At 40.2% G+C, this 20,745-nt stretch overlaps 1 protein-coding gene across 8 annotated transcripts in view; it reads left to right on the plus strand.

Moving 5' to 3' along the window:
- LOC136444189 (oxysterol-binding protein-related protein 9-like) overlaps window positions 1-20,745 on the plus strand; it is a 22,431-nt gene continuing 1,686 nt past the window's right edge. Inside the window, exons 1-25 of one of the 8 annotated variants that reach the window (XM_066441665.1) lie at window positions 1-137; window positions 1,099-1,149; window positions 2,362-2,451; window positions 2,938-3,016; window positions 3,632-3,720; window positions 4,386-4,490; window positions 4,743-4,790; window positions 5,137-5,166; window positions 5,668-5,718; window positions 6,172-6,192; window positions 7,314-7,377; window positions 8,603-8,689; window positions 9,370-9,438; window positions 10,162-10,357; window positions 12,048-12,187; window positions 15,622-15,761; window positions 16,137-16,222; window positions 16,505-16,679; window positions 17,655-17,739; window positions 18,144-18,254; window positions 18,653-18,716; window positions 19,146-19,286; window positions 19,664-19,745; window positions 19,972-20,060; window positions 20,586-20,721. In XM_066441665.1, coding sequence (XP_066297762.1) covers window positions 27-137; window positions 1,099-1,149; window positions 2,362-2,451; window positions 2,938-3,016; window positions 3,632-3,720; window positions 4,386-4,490; window positions 4,743-4,790; window positions 5,137-5,166; window positions 5,668-5,718; window positions 6,172-6,192; window positions 7,314-7,377; window positions 8,603-8,689; window positions 9,370-9,438; window positions 10,162-10,357; window positions 12,048-12,187; window positions 15,622-15,761; window positions 16,137-16,222; window positions 16,505-16,679; window positions 17,655-17,739; window positions 18,144-18,254; window positions 18,653-18,716; window positions 19,146-19,286; window positions 19,664-19,745; window positions 19,972-20,060; window positions 20,586-20,721 — 2,340 coding nt within the window. In that variant the 5' untranslated portion in view covers window positions 1-26. The remainder of the gene's footprint in view (window positions 138-1,098; window positions 1,150-2,361; window positions 2,452-2,937; window positions 3,017-3,631; window positions 3,721-4,385; window positions 4,491-4,742; window positions 4,791-5,136; window positions 5,167-5,667; window positions 5,719-6,171; window positions 6,193-7,313; window positions 7,378-8,602; window positions 8,690-9,369; window positions 9,439-10,161; window positions 10,358-12,047; window positions 12,188-15,621; window positions 15,762-16,136; window positions 16,223-16,504; window positions 16,680-17,654; window positions 17,740-18,143; window positions 18,255-18,652; window positions 18,717-19,145; window positions 19,287-19,663; window positions 19,746-19,971; window positions 20,061-20,585; window positions 20,722-20,745) is intronic. The other 7 variants (XM_066441667.1, XM_066441669.1, XM_066441670.1 and 4 more) reach the window with 7 other exon arrangements.

A 20,745-nucleotide genomic window follows, 5' to 3' on the forward strand; every position in this document is an offset into this window, starting at 1 on the left:
CGTCAGCTTCCTGTTGTATATCCAACATGGCGGTGACGATGGAAGGTCCGCTGTCGAAATGGACGAACGTGATGAAGGGCTGGCAGTACCGCTGGTTCGTGCTGGACGACAGCACAGGCCTGCTCTCCTACTACACGGTAAGGGGAACACTCAGGAAAACATGACAAGTCAGAGCTTTCCCGCGATCTCTTTTTATTGGGGCGTGGATTTTGTAAATGTCGACCAGATTTCGGGGCGTGAAAAGTTGTTGAAAATAAATGAAAAGGGGGTGAAAAACAACGGCAACAACAGAAATCATTGATAAGAAGAGTTAGCCGATAAGTTAAGGTCTAGTTGATTCCTGGTTTGTATAAAGATTTACGAAATTTTGGCCAATTCGAGGATTTTTCCTCCTGTTAGATTTTGTTGCCATCGTGATTTTTATGGCATTCTTCACTCGAGATCGAAGTGAATATACCAAATTATCAACAGAGACGTTAAATCTTCCGTACTAGATGCACTTCTTCTGCTTTTTATTTTCTAAGATATCTTTGAAACAGTCCAGATATCTTAAAGATCAGGGACGGAGTCAGAACAAAATCAGAGGACAGTATCTGTGTCCCCATATTTGGTAAAAGGCCAAAGGTCAATGCAATGTGATAGCAACAAGAAAGGTAATTACTGATTGATAGAATTGTTGTAAGGAAAGAATTGATGATAATAAGGGACCCACAATCCTAATGTAGACTACATTGGCTTCGCTTTTCTTTTTTTCTTACCTCAAATTCAAAAGAGACATAGTGCTGAGATAATCAATATGCTAGTTATATTTACTGAGTGCTCTTAATTGATTTACGTGTGTGGGGACAGTCTTGGCTGAAACAACCATACTGACATATTGGAAAACACTGCTAGTAAGAGCATACTAAGTTCACAGTGAGATGTCTACCCAAAAATGCTTTTAAAGGTAACACTGCTACAAACATTTCACCATTTACAGTATGTGTAATGTGTAAATATTTGTCAAAGGGTTATAATTAATGTTGGTGAAAAAAAAGGTTGTTCCTGTCAGAAAGGAGGCTGTTTTTTTCACCCCAATTTTCCTTCATATCATGCCAGTCCAAAGACAAGATGATGCGGGGAGCCAGGAGGGGCTGTGTCAGGCTCAAGGTGAGACTTGTGTTTGTTCGTTTGTTTGTTTGTTTTTTGTTTATCTATAACTGGAAGATTGTCATGCAGGGTGCACCAATGCACCTGTTCTCAAAAATGGATTTTGAGCCCCACAGTTGCATCACAGCAGTTAGGAACTTGTAGGGAACCAAACCCCCTTGTTAGAAAGAACTGATGCTTTCAGCTATCACTATCACTATCAGCATGTGGAGGTTTAAGTTTAACAGTTACAAAAACAAATCACGAACAGATTGTCCTTCGGGGGAATATCAAGCCTTTGATCACGTGTATATAGGCGAGCCTCAGGCATTAAATGTAAAACCTCTGCATGATGAACACGCAACACACCCAGGGTTTTACCTACAGAATTTTGGCGTAAGAAGCCACCACGCTTAGCCAATGATTTTTATGGACCATGGCCACCACGCTGAATTAGTACAATTACGCTTGATTTCTAGTTCTACCTAGTGTGATGGTACTTTGCAAGAATTTACTTGTGTTTTAATTTGAGAAATATTGATTATGATCCTCCAAATTGACCAATAATTTGAATAAATCCTTCTAAGACTAAATAATCTAATCACATGGTCTAAAAATTAGGTCCCCCTAAGGGTACCCTTACTAGTATAATGCCAACTTTTTACCTTACATTTTCCCAAATTCTGGAAGGACCTAGGCCCCCTTTTGCACCATTCCCCAGATTGGTTGCTTTGCAACCTTGCGATTACCAATGATTATAATCCTGGCTATGGACAGAATTGTTAATGCATGTGTCAATGAAAATCAAGGGACCACCAAAAAGTGGTCACATTGGCCATTAACGACTACATCTGACCAAACAAACTTGCCAGTGAGATGGTGGAAGGTGTCAGCTTCCAAAAGATGTTTTCAGATTGACAATTTTGGCACTTTGGAAGTAATTGAATCCGCCCGCGATATAGCGTTTAGAGAAGTAATAGAAACTAGAAGTTAAATCGCCGGCGGATTGAATCACTTCCAAAGTGCCAAAATTGTCAATCTGAAAACGTCTTTTGGAATCTGACACCTTCCACCATCTCACTGGCGAGTTTGTTTGGTCAGATGTAGTCGTTAACGCAAGTTAGAAAGCGATTTGTCGGGAAATGGCTGATACAAATCTGAGTTTCAATGCGATTCACGTGATTCGATTGGTCGGGGTGTTGTTGAGGTTTGACTGCACCTTTTCCTCATCAGGGGGCCAGCATTGGTACGGAGGACAATACCAGCCTCCACGACTCTGGCCACAAGTTTGCGGTAGGACAAAATAATAGAGAAAACTCAAAGGTGGCTGGCTGCTCTCTCTCTCTCAGACATACCATGTCGTATATCTCCTGCTTCTTAGTCACAATCTTAGGCGTTTTTGCATCTTATTTAGAGCTTATAAATTCGAGAAAATAACTATAATGCAAGGTGGTGACTTTTAGAAAAAGAGAATGGATAAAAAGATTGATTAATCAACTTTTGCTACCTCTTCTAGGCGGGATTATTAATGTTAACTCTTCAGGTCACACCGATTGATGTATTTCATTCATTCTCAGACATTCTAAAGTCGTTTAATGTTAATGAGAGAAAAACAGACTATATTCGAATTTCCCTTCTGAAAACTGCATCAATTTAAACAACTGTACAGACTTTCCCTCTTGATTTTGATATTCAAATTTCACATCATTTCTTTTAAAGAAATGAGAACCAAAAAAGTCAATTGGTGCGGCCTTAACTGTTATTTTTTATATTCCATGAGAGCTAACAACATGTTTGTACCTTTTTCAGGGTGCAGTGATAGGAATCGATGATGAAGACGACAGCACTTTCACCATCAACTGTGACGGAAAGACCTTCCACTTCCAGGGTAAGTTTAATCTCCAAGCAGATCTCCACAGTGGCAAATTTGTATCAACCAGCCAGAGAAGCTCCAGTCTGGACCTACGGTGGCTAGCTGGAGCTTCTCTGGCTGGCTGATACAATTTTGCCACCGTGGAGATCTGCTTGGAGATTGGGGTAAGTTGTCTTTTGGGTTGGTACAACCATCATCAAAATGTTGGTCCCCTTGGCAGATCTACTAGTACTAGTAAGAACTTCAGTTCAGAATTCCTCAGACAGCATTAAAAACACAATAAGTGTTACTTGATAACATCATACTTCATAGTATGGAAATTTGAGCTTATCAACCAATCAATCAATCAATCAATCAATAAGCTTTATTAAGGCTGAAAAAAAATCTCTGTTGGCCTTATCATCTGTAGTGACTATTTAAGGGACTTGGAAATGGCCACAGTTGACAGGTTAAGACACTATCGACAAGACAGTGTCACCGGGAAAACTAATCCAACTTAAAACCCACCAAATATTGGCTACGATAGCTAGGTGGTTCTTATGCAGAGGTGGTCACTTCTACAGGTTTGACTGAGCTTACTGCTTGCACACACTTACAAACTAACGGAAAGTTCTTGTGACTATTCTGCAGCTCGAGATGCGGATGAGAGAGAGCGTTGGATCTCAGCGCTGGAGGACACCATCACTCGCCACTCCCAGTCTCCTAGTGTAGGTCTCTATGTACGTTACACTGAAGAAATCACAATATTCACCTCTCCTAGTATAGACCTGTGTTTATGTACGTTGCACTGAAGAAATTACAATATTCACCATCACACAACACTCCTGCTAGTGTAGGTCTTCATGTATGTAACGCTTGATCTGTTGTTGATACATGTATTGACATACTCCTAGAAGTTTGATCTATTGGATTGGATTAGACAAATGAAGAAGCGTAATATTAAGGCCTTCCAAAAAGTCTCAAACTTTTTTCTTGTGTGTAATTGTTGAATCAAAAGCATAATGCCTGATGATGTGAGGCAAAAAATGTACCTGATTAACATGCCATACTCTGAGGGTATTTCTGATGTCTAACTGCACCTAAGCTGTACTGACCCTTGATAGGGTGACAGTGGTAATGCCTTACAATGCCTTACATTCTTCATAGTAGTAATCCTGAATACAGCAGATATCAAGATTCGAAATAGTATTCCTGGGAATATTTTAAATCCTTGTTTTTGATGAAAAGAATGGCAAAGAAATTTAGTGTTGCAGGTAAAACCTGTCTGGTGAAGGTTATTTCTGAATTCTGATGTCACCTTCACCAGTACAGGTACACAGAAAAAACTAGTTCAAGCCCAAAATGTACCATGAGTTTGAGTAAGATGTTTATGTTCTTCCCACAGTTCCCGCCCAGCGTGACCTCTCACCCCATCACCACCACGGCAGACTTTGACACCAAACTGATGGAGGCAGACGCCTACCTGCAGATCCTCATCAAACAGACCAAGGTATGAATCATTTTATACAATAAAGATAAGAAAATTGGTCCAAATTCTACAAGAAAGAAATATTATATGTTGAGAAATGATCTTCTAACTTCTAAGGTATGTCTAGGTTTTGAAGTTGTACGTTGTCATGCTATTTTTTTTTTCAAATTGCAGAGGTCCACAATCTGTTTACACTATCAAATTGTAAGGATTTGGGGTGACATGAAACTACATTTATTGTAATATTGATTGCTTGTTCTTTACCTTTCTCAGGCTTTGGAGGCCAGGACTGACGCCTGTGAAGATGAGGAGGAGAAAAAGGTAAACCTCTTAATTTGAAATGTTAGGAAATCTAGACGCAATAAGAGATATTACCTTTCTAATTTTTGTACACCTTGTATTCAAATCCCATCTCTCTTCATTTGCTTACAAGTATGTACTTGTTCTTCAACCCTATTATTCTTAATATGTGAAAAGTGATATGAAGTGTTCCTCCTTGGATGTTGACCAAACCTGGCTTCTAAAAACTTTCTTTAGAAGACTGTGACAGTTACATTTACATTACAGTACAGTTCATGTAAATATCATCTGCTTAACAATATTTTGAAAACTGTGTCTTTAAAAAGTTAGTGTTGTTTTTAATCAAGACTTTTTTTTCTTTTCTCAGAGATTGCAGAGCTTGGTGGATGTTTCAAATGTGAGTATGTGCATACATGTTGTGCCTGCATCAATATACACCAGATATGATTACAACAGAAGCCAGTTGGACGGAACCCAGCTTGACCTAGTACCGTCCTACTGCAGTCTATATCAGGGTACACCAACTATCACTACATGTATGTGGGCGACATAAACTTCCGGGCACTTATGACCAATTGCTGATGTCATATGTCGGTAAAGTCATGTGATCTAGTTATTTGGTCACTCAAATTCTGAGGAAGACGCTGGCATCCTCAATTGAGGTGAAGCATGATGCTTTTTCAAGTAGCTTAGTGCAATGCGACTTCGCCACGGCTCGCGTTTCTGGCCAAGCACGCCGGGTCATCCTTACTCTTCTCAATAAGTGTGTTGGGTTCTTTTACGTAAAGAGCTATTTTTTGTGTTGAAACAAAGTTTTAACTCTGTACTATGTCAGCTACCAAGACAGATGAACCTTATTTTTATGCCAACTAGTTTAATCTGTGATTTCTGTCCCCAGGCCATGTTGGAGTCTATTAAACACAGCATAGTCCTGATGCAGGTTGCCAAGGTGGGGAAAATTTACAATCTTGACGTTTTGAATGTCACTCTCGGCTGCTTGTCCTGTTTGTGTGAACAAGAGTTTGGACTCATTCATTTTTTTGTTGCTCTTGGAATGGCCTGCATTTTCTGGAATAGCACACAAGTGTCTGGAGAAGCATCCTACACATGCTCTTGATCTTTGACTTTGCTGGCTTGGTTGTGGTTGATTGAACTGCTGTGCAGACTGATTTTTTGTTTAATTTCTGACTTATTCTCTCGCAATGTTGCCCTATCAACAGTATATCATTTTGTGAAAGATCAATGTTTGTAATGATTTTTTTCTGGTTCTGAAGTTACTAATTGATTAATTAATTCAGAAATGGTCTATGTTATACAAATGGTACCAGTGCTGTTTCTGGTGTTCATGATAATTTTCAATGGTTCTGTTTTTGCTGAACCTGTTTTTCTATCCCCCCCGCAGTACGCCTGTGTGGAACACATGGTACGGTCCCCTCCATGCATGGTATCAGTGTGTGTAGGATCGGTGGTCGTGATTTGTTGTGTTTTTTTGTTGTGTGATTTTTTTTACACAAACCAGAAACTTTCAGCTTTCCCTGGATGCCATCCTGGTTGGTTTCTCGTCTGATTAGTGTAGATTTATCAATTTAGAAGGTACAAAATTAATGTACAACCATGACCCCTATGTACATTTTCTGATGGAAAAATCCCAACCTGTGTTTGGGTATAATAGATGATAAATCTAAGCAAGCTCCATGTAGGAAATCATTCAAAATTAATGAAGCCCTACTAACTCAAAATGAGAATTTCAAATCGTCTAAAATGAGCTTAAATTTGACTCAAAATGTGTTCAATTGGAGTGAAATTAATAAAATGAACGGATCATAATTCATGAGATGTAAATCTCAAACTTAAGATCATTTGAAGAAAACAATCATCGTCATTTCTTCATCATCATTATCAAGAAAACAATGAATTATAATGTCTTGAAAATTACTTTGCATGGTATGAATAGGGAGGAAGCGCTGTCATAGGGGACGTAAAGCTAACCAGAATGGTATCCAAGCAACCATCCACCACCTACACCACATACACTACCCTGGACCTGCAACCTTTGATCAAAGACAAAAATGCTGACTCTGCAATCTAAACTTCTACAACCCCCCGAAATATAATGAAATTTGAAACATTTTCTTTGTGATTTCTCTACAACAACAAAAATTCTATCCTTTGTGGCCTGAAAAGAAAGACTTGTGCCACAGTTGCTTTTCTTTTATTTTGAAATTTATTGAAACCAAAACACTATTTTTTTACAGAAGATATTTCTTTCCCTTTCAAAAGGATTTGAGATTATAATTTCAAAGCTGTCACAGAACCCACAAGATTTTAAGCTAAACATACATTTTTTACACACTATTGTTCTGATCTGTTTTTGTTTCAGTATTGTGTTTGGACTTTTCTGTGCCTTCTATACATGCTACAGTAACTGCTTTTAGATTATTAGTTTTATTTCATACGCTGTTTGAAATTTTGCTCCTTGCAAAAGCAAACAAGTCACATAATCAAACTTTAGACTGACACACTTTCCTACCCTTGCTATAAAAGGACTCTGGAAGGCTGACAACAATGAACGGGGTGCCTGGAACTGAGGATGCAACCAGCACTGGGGGTAAGGACTTTGTACCTGGCAAAGTTATGCCAGGATACTATTTGAATGCTATAAAAGTGAAAGGTGATGGTAGCCCCATAGCTTTTTTGAGGCCGTAGGGCAGTGGGTTGTTATCCACTGTGTCTAGGGTACAGTATTGGGAGACGGAGCCCATCCCTCTCCTAAGAGTCTACTGCCTTTTACCTCTCCAACCAAATTTAGTTACCCATTTTTATACCTGGGTGGAGTGACGAAAGTCGTGTAAATTGCCTTTCCCAAGGGCACAACACCTTGCCAGGAGCACCAGGAATCAAATCAGTGCCATTTTGATTTTGCGTCCGCTCAGCCTAGCCTCTTGGCCCTTCAACACCACTTTATATGTTATCAATTACACATGTATATTTAATGACCTGTCACACTTAACCTTTGCACATTTGACTCCGAGTGTGTCTAACCCACATTTTCACTACCTACTATTGTAGTATATCTCATGGCCATTAAGCTGGAGATTCCAAACGAAAAAGAAAAAAAAATTGTAAGTTGATCAGATATTTGTGAAGGTGCTAGCCATAACAGCCATTTGCAAACTGCAAAAAGGTGAAAGCTATTAGAGAAGCAATTAGAACGCACAAACCACCTCTTTGAGTTCTATGTCAAGTTGTTTTCCTTGTGTTAGCTGGAAAGTCTAACTGACACATGTTGTACAAAGGTTAGGTGTGGTAACCGTTAGATATATCAGCTTTATAGACACTGAACCTGGTGTATTAGGCCAAAGGGCAGTTATACCAGCTATACAGATACAGAAGCTGGTGTGTTGTGCCAAAGGGGAGTAATACTGGCTATACAGATACAGATACAGTACGCTGAAGGACGGTAATATCGGCTTTGCAGATACAGAAGCTGGTGTGTTACGCTGAAGGACGATAATATCGGCTATACAGATACAGAAACTAGTCTGTTACACCAAAGGGTGGCTATACCAGCTATATAGATACAGATACAGAAGCTGGTGTGTTATGCGGAAGGGCAGTTATACTGGCTATATAGATACAGAAGTTGGTGTGTTACGCAGAAGGGTCACCGTGGCTATGCCAGCCATATAGATACAGATACAGAAGCTGGTGTGTTATGTGGAAGGGTGGTTATACTGGCTATATAGATACAGAAGTTGGTGACAGCCACTGTTTTATCGAAGGGCAGATATACTAGCTTTATAGACACTGATGTTGTGTCTTATTGTTTACAGACCAGTTGAGTAACTCTGGCTCAGGCAGTACAGCTAGTCTGGAGCAGGCTACTGAAGCTATGGAGGAGGGAGGGGGGCAGATGACAGGTAAATACTGTTCAGCAACTACAGGCATGTCAGTAGTAGGCAGGCATCCATCCTATTCTAGCTCCATTTTGAACAACAATCGCTTCCACGCATGATAGTCTGGTACCCATCCCCATGTAAATGTTTGGTTCTTACCTCTTGCACTTATTTCGAGAATCAAAAAGATATTTCTCAGAAGCAGTGTGAAAGGAATCAAACTTCTGAATGCCTCTTCGAACCTCGGCATTTCTGCTGTCTGCCTAGTAGTAGTAGACACTTAACACACAACAGTCAAAGTATTGGGTTTATGCAGGTTAGTGCAAGTAAAATTGGAGCTGTGCAGGTATTTCTGATGTCTACCTGTACCTAAGCTCCTCTAGCCAATGATAGAACTAGCCAGCGCAAGTCTGCTACAAATGTATTTTGATCATGAGTCCTGATTTTATGAATTAGGCAAAGTTTTCAAATCACTTCCACTGAATGAACTTTCAAAACTTGACACTCATGTTTCTGTGATTCTCTCTGCTACAAAAGTATTTTAATCATGAGCCCTGAATGCAAGTTTTCATGATTAGACAAAGTTTTCAAATCATTTCCAATGAGACTCAGTGAACGTTTCGAACTTGACACTCATGAGTCATGTCTCTGTGATCTCTCTCTATCTCTCTACCTTGTGTCATCCTCTGTGGCGCCTGTGCCAGACTATGGGCAGGAGTTTGACGGCCTGGTGGAGGCTGGCACCCAGACTAACGGCAGTAATGCACCTCCCCGTAAGTTAGGCTGCACCACCTCAGTTCCTTGGTTCTTGCTTTCAGCCTTTCCTGAACTCTTTGATTTGCACGTACCTGAAATGCACTGTATTTGAATTTGTTACGTTTAGCTATTTTACTTCGTTGCGTGCCAGCTGACCGATCTTGACTGTCCATCAAAATTAGCGGTTCAACCAATGATAGCATTGTAATTAGGGGTTTGACCAATGAGAGAGTGGCTGCATGGGTGTCAAATATTTTCATTTTTGTCTTGCATCTCTTTTGTTTTGTCACTTGCTATAAGGGGACAGCCTCTCGGTCCGGTGGTAACCCGTCTATATGGAGACCACCTGTCCATAGTGACCACTTTTGCGTGTCTCTTGAGTGGTCAGCTTAGACAGGTTTGTATACATGTACATTTATCAATGGTCAGGACTGGTGGTCTTCATAAACAGGTTTGACTCAATCAGGTACAGGTTTCACTGTCTAAATGGAGACCACCTGTCTATAGTGACCACTTTTGCATGTCCCTTGAGTGGTCAGCTTAGACAGGTTTGTATACATGTACATGTGTGGTCAGCTTAGACAGGTACCTTGAGTGGTCAGCTTAGACAGGCTTGTATACATGTACATGTATCAATGACCAGGTGGTCTTTATGTACAGGTTTGACTCTGTCTGGTACAGGTGTCACTGTGTCTTGTAGACATTACAACAGATCTAACTTGGTTGTTTTGTGTCTCCAGTGCTGCCGGTGGACACCAGCACCCAGACGGGCGGCCACACCACCAGTCCGATCAGCACGGTCCCTCTCAGCGCGCCGGCCGTGACGCTGGCGCTCCAGGTTCCCGTCCTGCCGCAGACGTCCTACTCCAGCAGTGAGGACGAGGACTTCTTCGACGCTGACGAGTTCTACCAGGCCTCGCCGGACAAGTCGCCAAAGTAGGACAGATTTCTTAGTTCTGATTGATTGTATAGAAAAATTTCTAGAGGTTGTGCTATTTCGTAAAAGGCTCGTTCTCAGTGAAATGTGGAAAATGCTGTCTTCAGTCCTTTCCACTTCATACCAAACATTAAAGCATAAACTACCGGTTCTGCACAGCATTATTGCTACCTGGCTTCCCCGGAAAAGTCACCTGGGTAGGACGGCTTTCTTAGTAGTCCACTGTGTTCTCCTGCTACAGTGGTCTGCACACTGGACCTGCAGCTGCAATCAGTCTTTCTTTAACTCTCTCCACTGCGTCTTGTTCATTGTGAGCTTCCTTAGCTCCTGTAGTTATCCAGTTATATTAGTTATAATTAATTGCATAGAAAAATTTTAGAGGTTTCGTTACGTGCTACTTCGTTACATAATATATGCAAAACAGAGATTCTCTTTGTAAAATTCAAACTTTACCAACTGAACATACAGCAATTTTCCTCAGGTTGTTAATGTTGCATTAAAACTTGCAAGATGCAAGATAACAACTTCAGTGGACCACATAATGTCATTACACCAGTTCCCCCTGGAGTCTGAAAATGGTAGAGTCCACTGTCACTAGTGTCAGCAAAAACAGCCGGTTTGAAAACAAAGCTTACTGCTTTAGCCTGGGGGTATACCACAAACAATGAATTATATTTATAGATTAAATAGATTTTTTTGGCTGTACAAAAGTGTGCCACTAATGCTTTCAGTATGCCCTACTTGTAAATGTAGTTTCCCTCCAGTCTACAAATGGAACAGTCCACTGTATAAGCAAACAACAACCAGTCTGACAACAATCAACTGATGCCTCCAGCGTACCATACATGGTCACATGGACGAGATAGAAAGAGATAGACTAACTCTGAGCCACCATAGATTGCCCCCCTCCAGTATAAAGATAGTACGGTCCAACATAAACAAACAATAGCAGGTCTGACCACGTACAATGGCAAAACATCACCCAAGGTTAGAACACACTCCTTCCCACACATAGCAAAGATGTACTAAAACTCATGAGTATGTAATGGTATATGAGATAGAGACTGAGATAGAGTTTCCTGCCAGAATGAAAAATAATACAGCTAGATAAACAGAACAATAACCAGTCTGACAACAATGCCAACACATCCCCTGAGAATAGAACACAATGCTTGCCATCTTCTTCTGCCATGTATGAAAGATGTACTAGTCTTTTAAACTGTGTAAAATGATCACTGAAGTGAAAGTAACTACGAAACAGATCGTCAGTATCATGGCACAGTCCATTATAAACAAACAATAACCAGTCAGACAACAATGTCACCTCGCCCGAGGCTAGAACACAATGCCCGCCATGTGTCACATGTGGATTTACCGGAACAACTTTAGCCTGCGTCACTGCACAAGGGTCCCATGGGGGTTACCACAACTCTTTAACTCTCCCGAATTCAAACTTTTCTATGGCTTCGCTCTACAAGAGAGATGTAAGGAAGTGTATACTGTACTAGAATATTAAGAAAGAAGGGTTCGGTTTCAAAAGGAAACTTATTTTTGGCTTATATGAAAATTGTTTGTGTTTCTACATTCGTAGCCCCTTTAATGACGTGGTAGTAGGTGTGACGTTGTTAACAGGTAGGATATAGACCCAAGATGTCTCTACATGAACTGGCACTGTTCTCATTCACACAGCCGAATGCCCAACAGATTCCCGGGCTCCCTGAGCCACAATGACCCAGTGAAGAAACTCGACCCAGACCTTCAGGAGGAAGACAAGGAGAATATACCTGAGGTGTCGGTGACTGGGGCCACACCTGGCAAGGAGAATCCAGGTGAGATAGCTTGGCTGGGTTATTGTTTGATATTGTATTGCATTGTGGTATTTCAGGGCTCGAAATACTGTAAGTTTGTGTATTTTTGCAGTGACTTGATCTCAAGGTAGAAGGGGAAAAGAGGTATTTGCAGTTTTTTAAACTCGCAGTTGACACAATTCTGATACATTGGAAATGCATATTATTTGTACAGATGAGAGGTCGCCCTAAAAAAACACGAATTCAAAATAAAACTGGTGCAAAAATTTCAACGTTTACAGTACCACCTGCATATGCCGGTTACTGAAGGTAAAATTGGAGTTGTGCACTAGGTATTTGTCATGTCTACAATTGTTGTCCTGGTACTGGGTACATTTACTAAGGGTAGTGAATTTCTGTTGTACTGATTGTTAGAATGTTCTAGAATGCTGCGTCAAGAATTCAAATGGTTTCATAACAATTTCTAGTTTGAGGCATACTTCATAAGATGCACTGAGTAGAATGGTACAGGTGTTTTTTGTGTAGTGCAGGTATAGTTTTGCATGTTAGTATGCAGAAAACTTTTGAGCCCTGTACTTAAGAGTAAACATACAGTATTGTCATCTGTCTATGTTCCGGCCCTTGCAAACCTTTGAACATAAAGGCTGAAGTTGCATGAATTAATGATGCTTATAGGTAAAAGAATGAACAGTTTAGAATGTAAAGGTGTTGAGTACATAACACAGGTTTCTGGTTAAGCATAAAGGAAAACTACTGGTATTGTCTGCTATGGTCTAGAAACTAAGGGCCAATTTACACACAGCTTGTCTAGATATCTGAACTGCAGATATCTGCCAGGCGACAGCTTTTTTCTGTGTCTAAACAGGAATTTTATGGTCTTAATTAGGGTTTTTTTAGATGTCGGGAAAATTTCAGCCGACCACTCTGAAGCATTCGCCCGACAACTCAGCGGGAGTCCCCGACCGCTCCAACCGGACGTCTAAACAGAATGTGTCGCGTAGTAGACATCTGGAGGTCGGGGTTCACGCTAGTTTGCATATTTGGCGGGCGATAAAGCGGGAAAACTTCTTAGCATCAAGGACCATTTGTTCCCAAACGGACGACGGACTTCTTTCGTGATGCCAGATCGTTCGGTGGATCGGCCCTCCCCCCTCCGCCACGACAAGGGCAGCGAGTAGGAACGCAGCGTTGATTCTGACCGGTCGCTGTCGTCTTCCCCGGGACCTCAAACGCCTCTTACGCTCAACCCTTGCTTGCTGCCTCATGTTTAGCCACACGCGAGTCAGATAAAGAAAGAATACCATATTCATCATGACGAAAAACACAGGCGGTTCTCCCGCCATTTTGAAACGCGCGCAAAAGGTTGAATAGGGTCACGAGTGCAATCAGCGCGCTGCGTGAGTCCTGCGGTACTTCCTGTCGGTGTGTATAAATGCGTCCAGATATCTAAGGCTCAGATGTCGGCGGATTTTTAGATATCTGAAAAAACTCTGTATAAATTGGGCCAAAGACCATGGCATGTAGAGCTCAGTGCTCTCCCACCTAAACTAAACAACTACATTTCAGTCAATAAAGATGACAGGCAATGGTGCAGTGCTTTGTGTCAAAAATTTCCTGTGTCTAAGTACTATCCATTCCCCAAATTTTAACGCTTCGTCCTTTGGTGCTTATAATAAAGGGAGCTCGGTATACTACTAACTATTTTTTCCTCTAAGTTGCTGTTCACAGACTAACTGAGACAAAGTGTTGAAAACACCCCCCTCCCTCTTTCTTTGCCTCCTTGATAGACTGATTAAAGTTTGTTTAGGAAAGGTTGACGTGACAGCTGTGAAACTGCCTTTCCCAGAACTCTTTCAAATCCCCAGGGATTTATTTTGCCCAGCCCTACGTAAGCAACACTAGACCATAAAACAATAGGAAACAGTACTGAGAAGTTGCCAGCTACTTTCATGACTGGTAAGCTACCATTTCAACAGAATAGATAACAGTGATGTAATTGAATAGTTTGAATTTCATTAGCCTTCTTTTATACAAATGTATGTCTGTGTGTGTGGTATGTGAACTGTGGATGCATTTACATTTGCAGGGATTTTATTTTGCAGTAGGGAGAAAATGGAGTGTTCGCAGCGGGTTTTAGGTCGCGGTTGAAACAGTGAGATTGTCAGGGAAAAGGCAGAACAAGCATTTCTTCGTTGGTTTTAAGTTCACAGTAAAGTCTGAGCTTACCGCAAAATCTGCAAAACATAAATCACTGCAAAAATGTAAACATTTACAGTATGAGACGTTTGGATTGTGCTTAGAGTTTTTATTCCCTGCTTCTCATTGCTTGTTGCTGTAACACTAAATGTTGTCATGTTTTTGAAATTACAACACTGATCACTGTGAACAAGGAATAGTTCCTCTACTTTGGGCAGCCCCATGCTGAACTTAGAAAAATTCTGTTCCTCGTTGTTTAAAGAATAGTGACGTTTGATTTGTCAATCTGAAAAACTGTGTATACTCTATGTCAACATGTTTTCAGAGGGCTTTAATTTGATACCACCAGCTTCAAAATGTAGTTGTCTTAAGGTATTAAATACCAAACTAACAGTGGACTGAGTATGTTTCATTTTCAGACGAGTGGTATTATAAACCCTCTGACTTAACTTACTCATAGTAGATGCACAGTGTATTTACAGAAAGGAATGGGGAAGTGCACTAGCTTGTTCTGCTTTGCCAAGTGTGACAGTATAATTGTTCTTACAGAAGTATAGATGTATGCAAATGAGGATACTTGACCTACAGAGCTATATTCATGGTACCGGAAACTATGCACACAATGAAAAGAACAGTTCCCACTCTATATATTATGTCATTTTAATCTGCACAGACAAAACTTCACAGTCTAGCCTGTACTTGTGACCACCTCTGTATACATGTAGGTATCATCCATAGATTACTTTTCTCCATTGATCATGACTCAAGTACATGTATTCAGAATCCTGTCTGTAGTAACAAGCAGTCTACTATGACCATTTTTTTAAGTCCCTTGAGTGGTGACTATGAACATGTTTGACTATTAGCTTTCCATCAGGCCATTCCCATACTGTATAGTTAAATCTGCATGTTTGTTTGTTTTCCAAAACCGGTAAACTTCCTTTAGTTTTGAACAGTAAGTACAAGCTGCAGATTTGTTTTTTAAGATAGAACTGTAAGGTTTGATCCACTCACACTGGAATGGACCCTGCTCTTTGGAGTAGTGGGATCTTTGACATGCTCGTGGTGTGACTCTCCTCAAAGATGGGACCTCCGACATTACGTCCCATATGACAGGATACGGGTTAACCAAAGGCTAAGTCCTCATTTTCACCTGAGTCAAATAAGGAAATAGGTGTTCCCCAAGGGCACAACATTGGGGCATGTTTGGGACTCAAGCCCAGAACCCTTATATTGACTGCCTGCCTGTTTCCCTGCAGATGTGATGATGCGCGGGGGGATCTGCATCGTGACGGACTCCAGCGGGGGTGAGGAAGAGGCACCAGATAACATGGAGAACCACCAGTCTGTCATCACCCACCTCCTGTCACAGGTCAAACTTGGCATGGACCTCACTAAGGTCAGTATGTCATAGGTCATCGGTCAGTAGGGCCATAGGTTACACTATGGTTAGTACATGGAGAACCACCAGTCTGTCATCACCCACCTCCTGTCACAGGTCAAACTGGGCATGGACCTCACCAAGGTCAGTAGGGTCATGGGTCACAGGTCAGTAGGGTCATGGGTCACAGGTCAGTAGGGTCATACTACGTAGGTCACATAGGTCAAAGGTTACGTCTTACAGGTCCATAAGGTCATAGGTCAAATTAGGCATGGACCTCTCTAAGATCAGTAAGGTCACAGGTTAAAGTGGGCATGGACCTCACTGAGGTCAGTAGGGTCGCACCTTTGTTTATTGCACTAACTTGTGAACTTGTTTCTTTGTTGTTTGCAGGTTGTTCTCCCCACCTTCATCTTGGAAAAGCGATCCTTGTTAGAGATGTACGCCGACTTCTTTGCACATCCAGACTTGTTTTCTAGGTAAGTAGGAGAGAGATAGATTTTATGTATGTATGTATGTGTGGACCACCCCCTCAGGGTTGAGGACAAAGGTACTGTACGAGTTATTAAAGTAATTTTTATCCCTGGAAAGGTGAAAGAAAGGGTAGGGTGTGAAATACTATTTTTCACTCACTTTCAGTCTTAAGCTGACAATGAGCAGCACCATTATATAATATTTTCTTTTATGGATGATTTCTTGTATAGAATGTTAACAGTTTCATAAGAATTGCATAAATGTTATCCTTCTTGTCCTTCTTCCAGTATCCCAGATTTTGAGGATCCCAAGGACCGTATGATCCAGGTGATCAGGTGGTACCTGTCGGCCTTCCACGCCGGCAGGAAGGGCTCCGTGGCCAAGAAACCTTACAACCCCATCTTGGGGGAGACCTTAAGATGCTTCTGGGACCTGGGAACAGACAACTTGGAAGGGGAACAGGTAATCTTACAATGCTTACCGTATATATAATATAACATACTTATTAGCGGAGACCTTAAGATGCTTCTGGGACCTGGGAACAGACAATCTAGAAGGGGAGCAGGTAAGGTCACAGCTCCTACCATATGACAACAATTCTAATTCTACATCCGTGACTAATTTCTGACTGAATAGCAAAGTGTTAAAGCAGTAACACCAGTAGTAGCTTCAGTGCACTGTGAACCAGTCAGTATTGCCCTGACGAAGATGACAGAAAGTCATCGAAACATCGGCTCTTGTAAATACTTGATTGCGAATAAAATAACTTTGCTATTCAGTTCTAGTTCATAGTGGGCAAAGTCCCTGGTAGGGATATCAGGCAGACGGAGGAGGCGCAGCTTCAGGGTTTTATTTTTTTTATTTGTTTATTTATTTCGCACTTGAAAATATACATACATAAGAAAGAAATACAAGAATAAATAAAACAGTGCAGGGCAGGCCAAAAAGCTTCTGCTTATGTAAAGGCCCCCCTTTATCAAATCATAAAATTTTTAGTTAATCAGTTATACAAAGGAAATAAGTTGGATGATAAACAAAATGAAACAATATAGGGGTCATGAGAACAATACAGTAAAGAATTTACCATAACTTGATAAATCATACATAAATATAAATATAGAGTAAATGAAAAGTATTAAACAAAGTAATAGCGGTGGACTGCTACTTAACAAAGTAAATAATACTAATAAACAGTGGACTACTATTAAGCAAAAGAAAAGGAAACCAAATTAGGAAAAAGTAGTTGGTTGGTTACGGGTGGGATGACAGTAACTTGATAAATGAAATTGTTTGTAATGTAATGGCTGTACATGTCATATGTACATTGTATGTTGGAAAAAAATTGTATGGTTGAGGGATAAGAATTTAGGTATTATGCATCAACAAGTATATTAGAGCACTAACTTACAGCTGTAATTTTTTGCTGTTGTTATGCAGGAACTAGTGACAGATGGTCCTATTCCGTGGGCTACCAGGGACAATGTGACGTTTATAGCTGAACAAGTTTCCCATCATCCGCCAAGTATGTTTGTCTCTGAATCTTTCATTCACTCATTGACTTTCGCGCAACACTCAAACAAGTCAGACAAATATGCACTCATTCACACTTGAACACACACACATACAAACACACATTCGTTCACTCTCACACACACACCACACAAAGAGAGAGAGACACTCACACAAACACATACACTGCTTTGCTCACACACTCACATAAACTCACTTGCTCAGTAGCTAACTAGTCTTACTTCTTAACCCACTCAGCGAACCCAAACAAACAAACAAACAACCAGGTATTGAATTATTCCAAGGCCTTCTATTGGCGACTAAATGGTATACCGGTACATCATATTGATACAATTTCTGTCAGAAGTTAACATTACATTAATTTGATAACAAGCAAAAATTCTCTTTCACTTGCAGTTTCTGCTTTCTATGCGGAGCACTACAACAAGAATATCTCCTTCAACGCCCACATCTGGACCAAGTCAAAGTTCCTGGGGCTGTCTATAGGGGTGCACAACATTGGGCAAGGTAAGGAGCAACACAAACTACATGTAGGTCATTTTACTGGCAAGGTGCAAAAACTACAATCACTTGTTTACTTCAAGATTTGAGGACTAGAAATTTTGATTCCCTGACTAGTGTTTATGTCTAATATTCCTATAACTATAATTGATAATCATCATCATGAGGTTAACAAAATTTTTACACACAACTTAAAGGAATGAACATCCCTTATTTAAACTGGATGGCCCTGTTGGCCTGTGCAGACCTTCCCAGATGTCTAGTGGGGGTGGTAGGATCCTGGGAAAATTAGACAAATAATTAGTCTAGTCACAAAAATTAGATATACAAATAGCTAACCAATAATGATAAAAAATATAAATAGCTGACGTTTTGATGAATTTTCTTCTTTCCTGTCCATCCAGGGTGTGTTTGGGTCCGGAAATATGATGAAGAGTACATTGTCACATTTCCCAACGGCTACGGAAGGTAGGATAGTTTTCCTTTCACACGTTTTTAGTAGATTCTAAAACAATATCTTTTTGCTGTTGTAGGCTTGTTCTAAACGATTAAACTACAATGAGACTCGAAAAAAAAGTGCAAATCTTCATTTGTTCCAAAAAGAATCCCTTATAATGGACTTTGTGCACAAATCAGGATGATTTTATCTCAAAATACTGTAAATGAATTTATTAATAAGTTTGTGTAGACTTAAAAACACTGCAAAAATACTCTTGCCTGCATACCACCTTGTTTCAACTGCAAACACTCGATTTTCTCCTTACTGCAAAATCTAATTACCACAAATTTTTATGTGAAATTAATGCATTTACAATATAAGATTGAAAATTTATTAAGCTGAAAATTAGATGAAACCGGTCACACAAGTTTAACTGTAGATGTGTTTTTTTTCCCCAGGTCCATCCTGACCATCCCGTGGATGGAGCTGGGGGGAAAGGTCACCATCACCTGTGCCAAGTCTGGTCACAGCTGCAACATCGACTTCCTCACCAAGCCGTTCTACGGGGGATCCAAGCACAAAATCAAGGCAGAAGTCATGTGAGTTCATAACTTTACATGTATTATACACCTTTCTGTACTGTGTTATAAACTTTAAAGACTATCAGATTTTTAGTGCTTTACCACACCAAATTATTTGCTTGGTTCTTAGACATTATAAGTCAGATACTATAAACAAATTGGCAAGAGGCCAACATGAAAACTCAATATCATGACTATATTCACTCCCTGATACAGTGACTGTCTGAGACTCTGTTTTGATGTTGATTTTCCGGTACAGTACCATTTTTCTAAATCTATATACCAGCAAATTTATTTGTTGTGATCTCCTGAATAAAAGTAAGTTGTTTACCTGCTAGGCTAAATATATATTGTACAAATTGTATAATGATATAGTTTTATATTTTTCATTCCAGGGGTCCAAATGAGAAGAAGCCGTTCTGTGTGATAGAGGGGGAGTGGAATGGAGTCATGTACGCCAAGTGGGCAACAGGACAGGTGAGGAACTTTCTACTTCATCAGTTCAAAAATAATTCTAATGTTACTAAGTCCTTCATGATATTGTAGTGCCATCCATGAAGTGATTTTCAGGGCCTTCATCTTGTAATCTTTGTAATGGTACGTAACCCATAGATACTTGTGGCAATTAACAGCTGGCAACTTCAATGCTTGTTGAAATTTCTCTGTAGAAAGCTATAAAAATTCTGTTTTTGTTTTTCTTTAGGAGGAGGTTTTTGTGGACACCAAAAAGATGAAGATCATGAAGAAGAAGGTTCAGAAACTGGAAGACCAGGGAGAGTACGAGTCCAGGAAGTAAGTTGTTTGGGGTAGATTTTGGAAAAGGTTTGACGTTTCAGGTATACAGCATCCACTACCTTTCATCACTGACTGGACAAGATTTGTTGATTTACAATTTGTGGTTTAAAATCCGCTGATCTATCCTCCAGTCACTGACGAAAGTCATAATATTTGATTTAAAACTTGGTGATATACAAATCTTGTCCAGGCACTGACGAAAGCTATCTGAAATGTCCATCTGTTTCCAAAATCATATCCAGTTTCCTGAGTAACTGTTTTCTTGCATATGTTATAACCTGGATGTTTAACTTTAATCAGCGTAAGACTTAATTATTGTTTTCTTATAAGAAATAAATGCTAACAAGAAAGAAGATATTTGTAAACTGTTGTTTTTCTGTAGATTATGGAAGAGAGCGACAGAAGCCATGAGTAGTAGGGACATTGAAAGTGCTGTGAAATAAACCCTTGCTAAGTCAAGTCTTATATAAGAAATAAATGCTGACAAGACAGAAGATATTTATAAGATTTTTTTTCCTTTAGATTATGGAGGAGAGTGACAGAAGCCATGACCAGTAGGGACATCGACAGTGCCACGGAGGCCAAACAGTTTCTGGAAGAACGGCAGAGAAGACAAGCCCGCGAGAGGAAAGAAGCTGGGGCCAAATGGGAGACAAAGGTACTTTGAACTTTAAACTTTGAC

Source organism: Branchiostoma lanceolatum, chromosome 11 (genome assembly GCF_035083965.1).
Source record: "Branchiostoma lanceolatum isolate klBraLanc5 chromosome 11, klBraLanc5.hap2, whole genome shotgun sequence".
NCBI classification, from domain to species: Eukaryota; Metazoa; Chordata; class Leptocardii; order Amphioxiformes; family Branchiostomatidae; genus Branchiostoma; species Branchiostoma lanceolatum.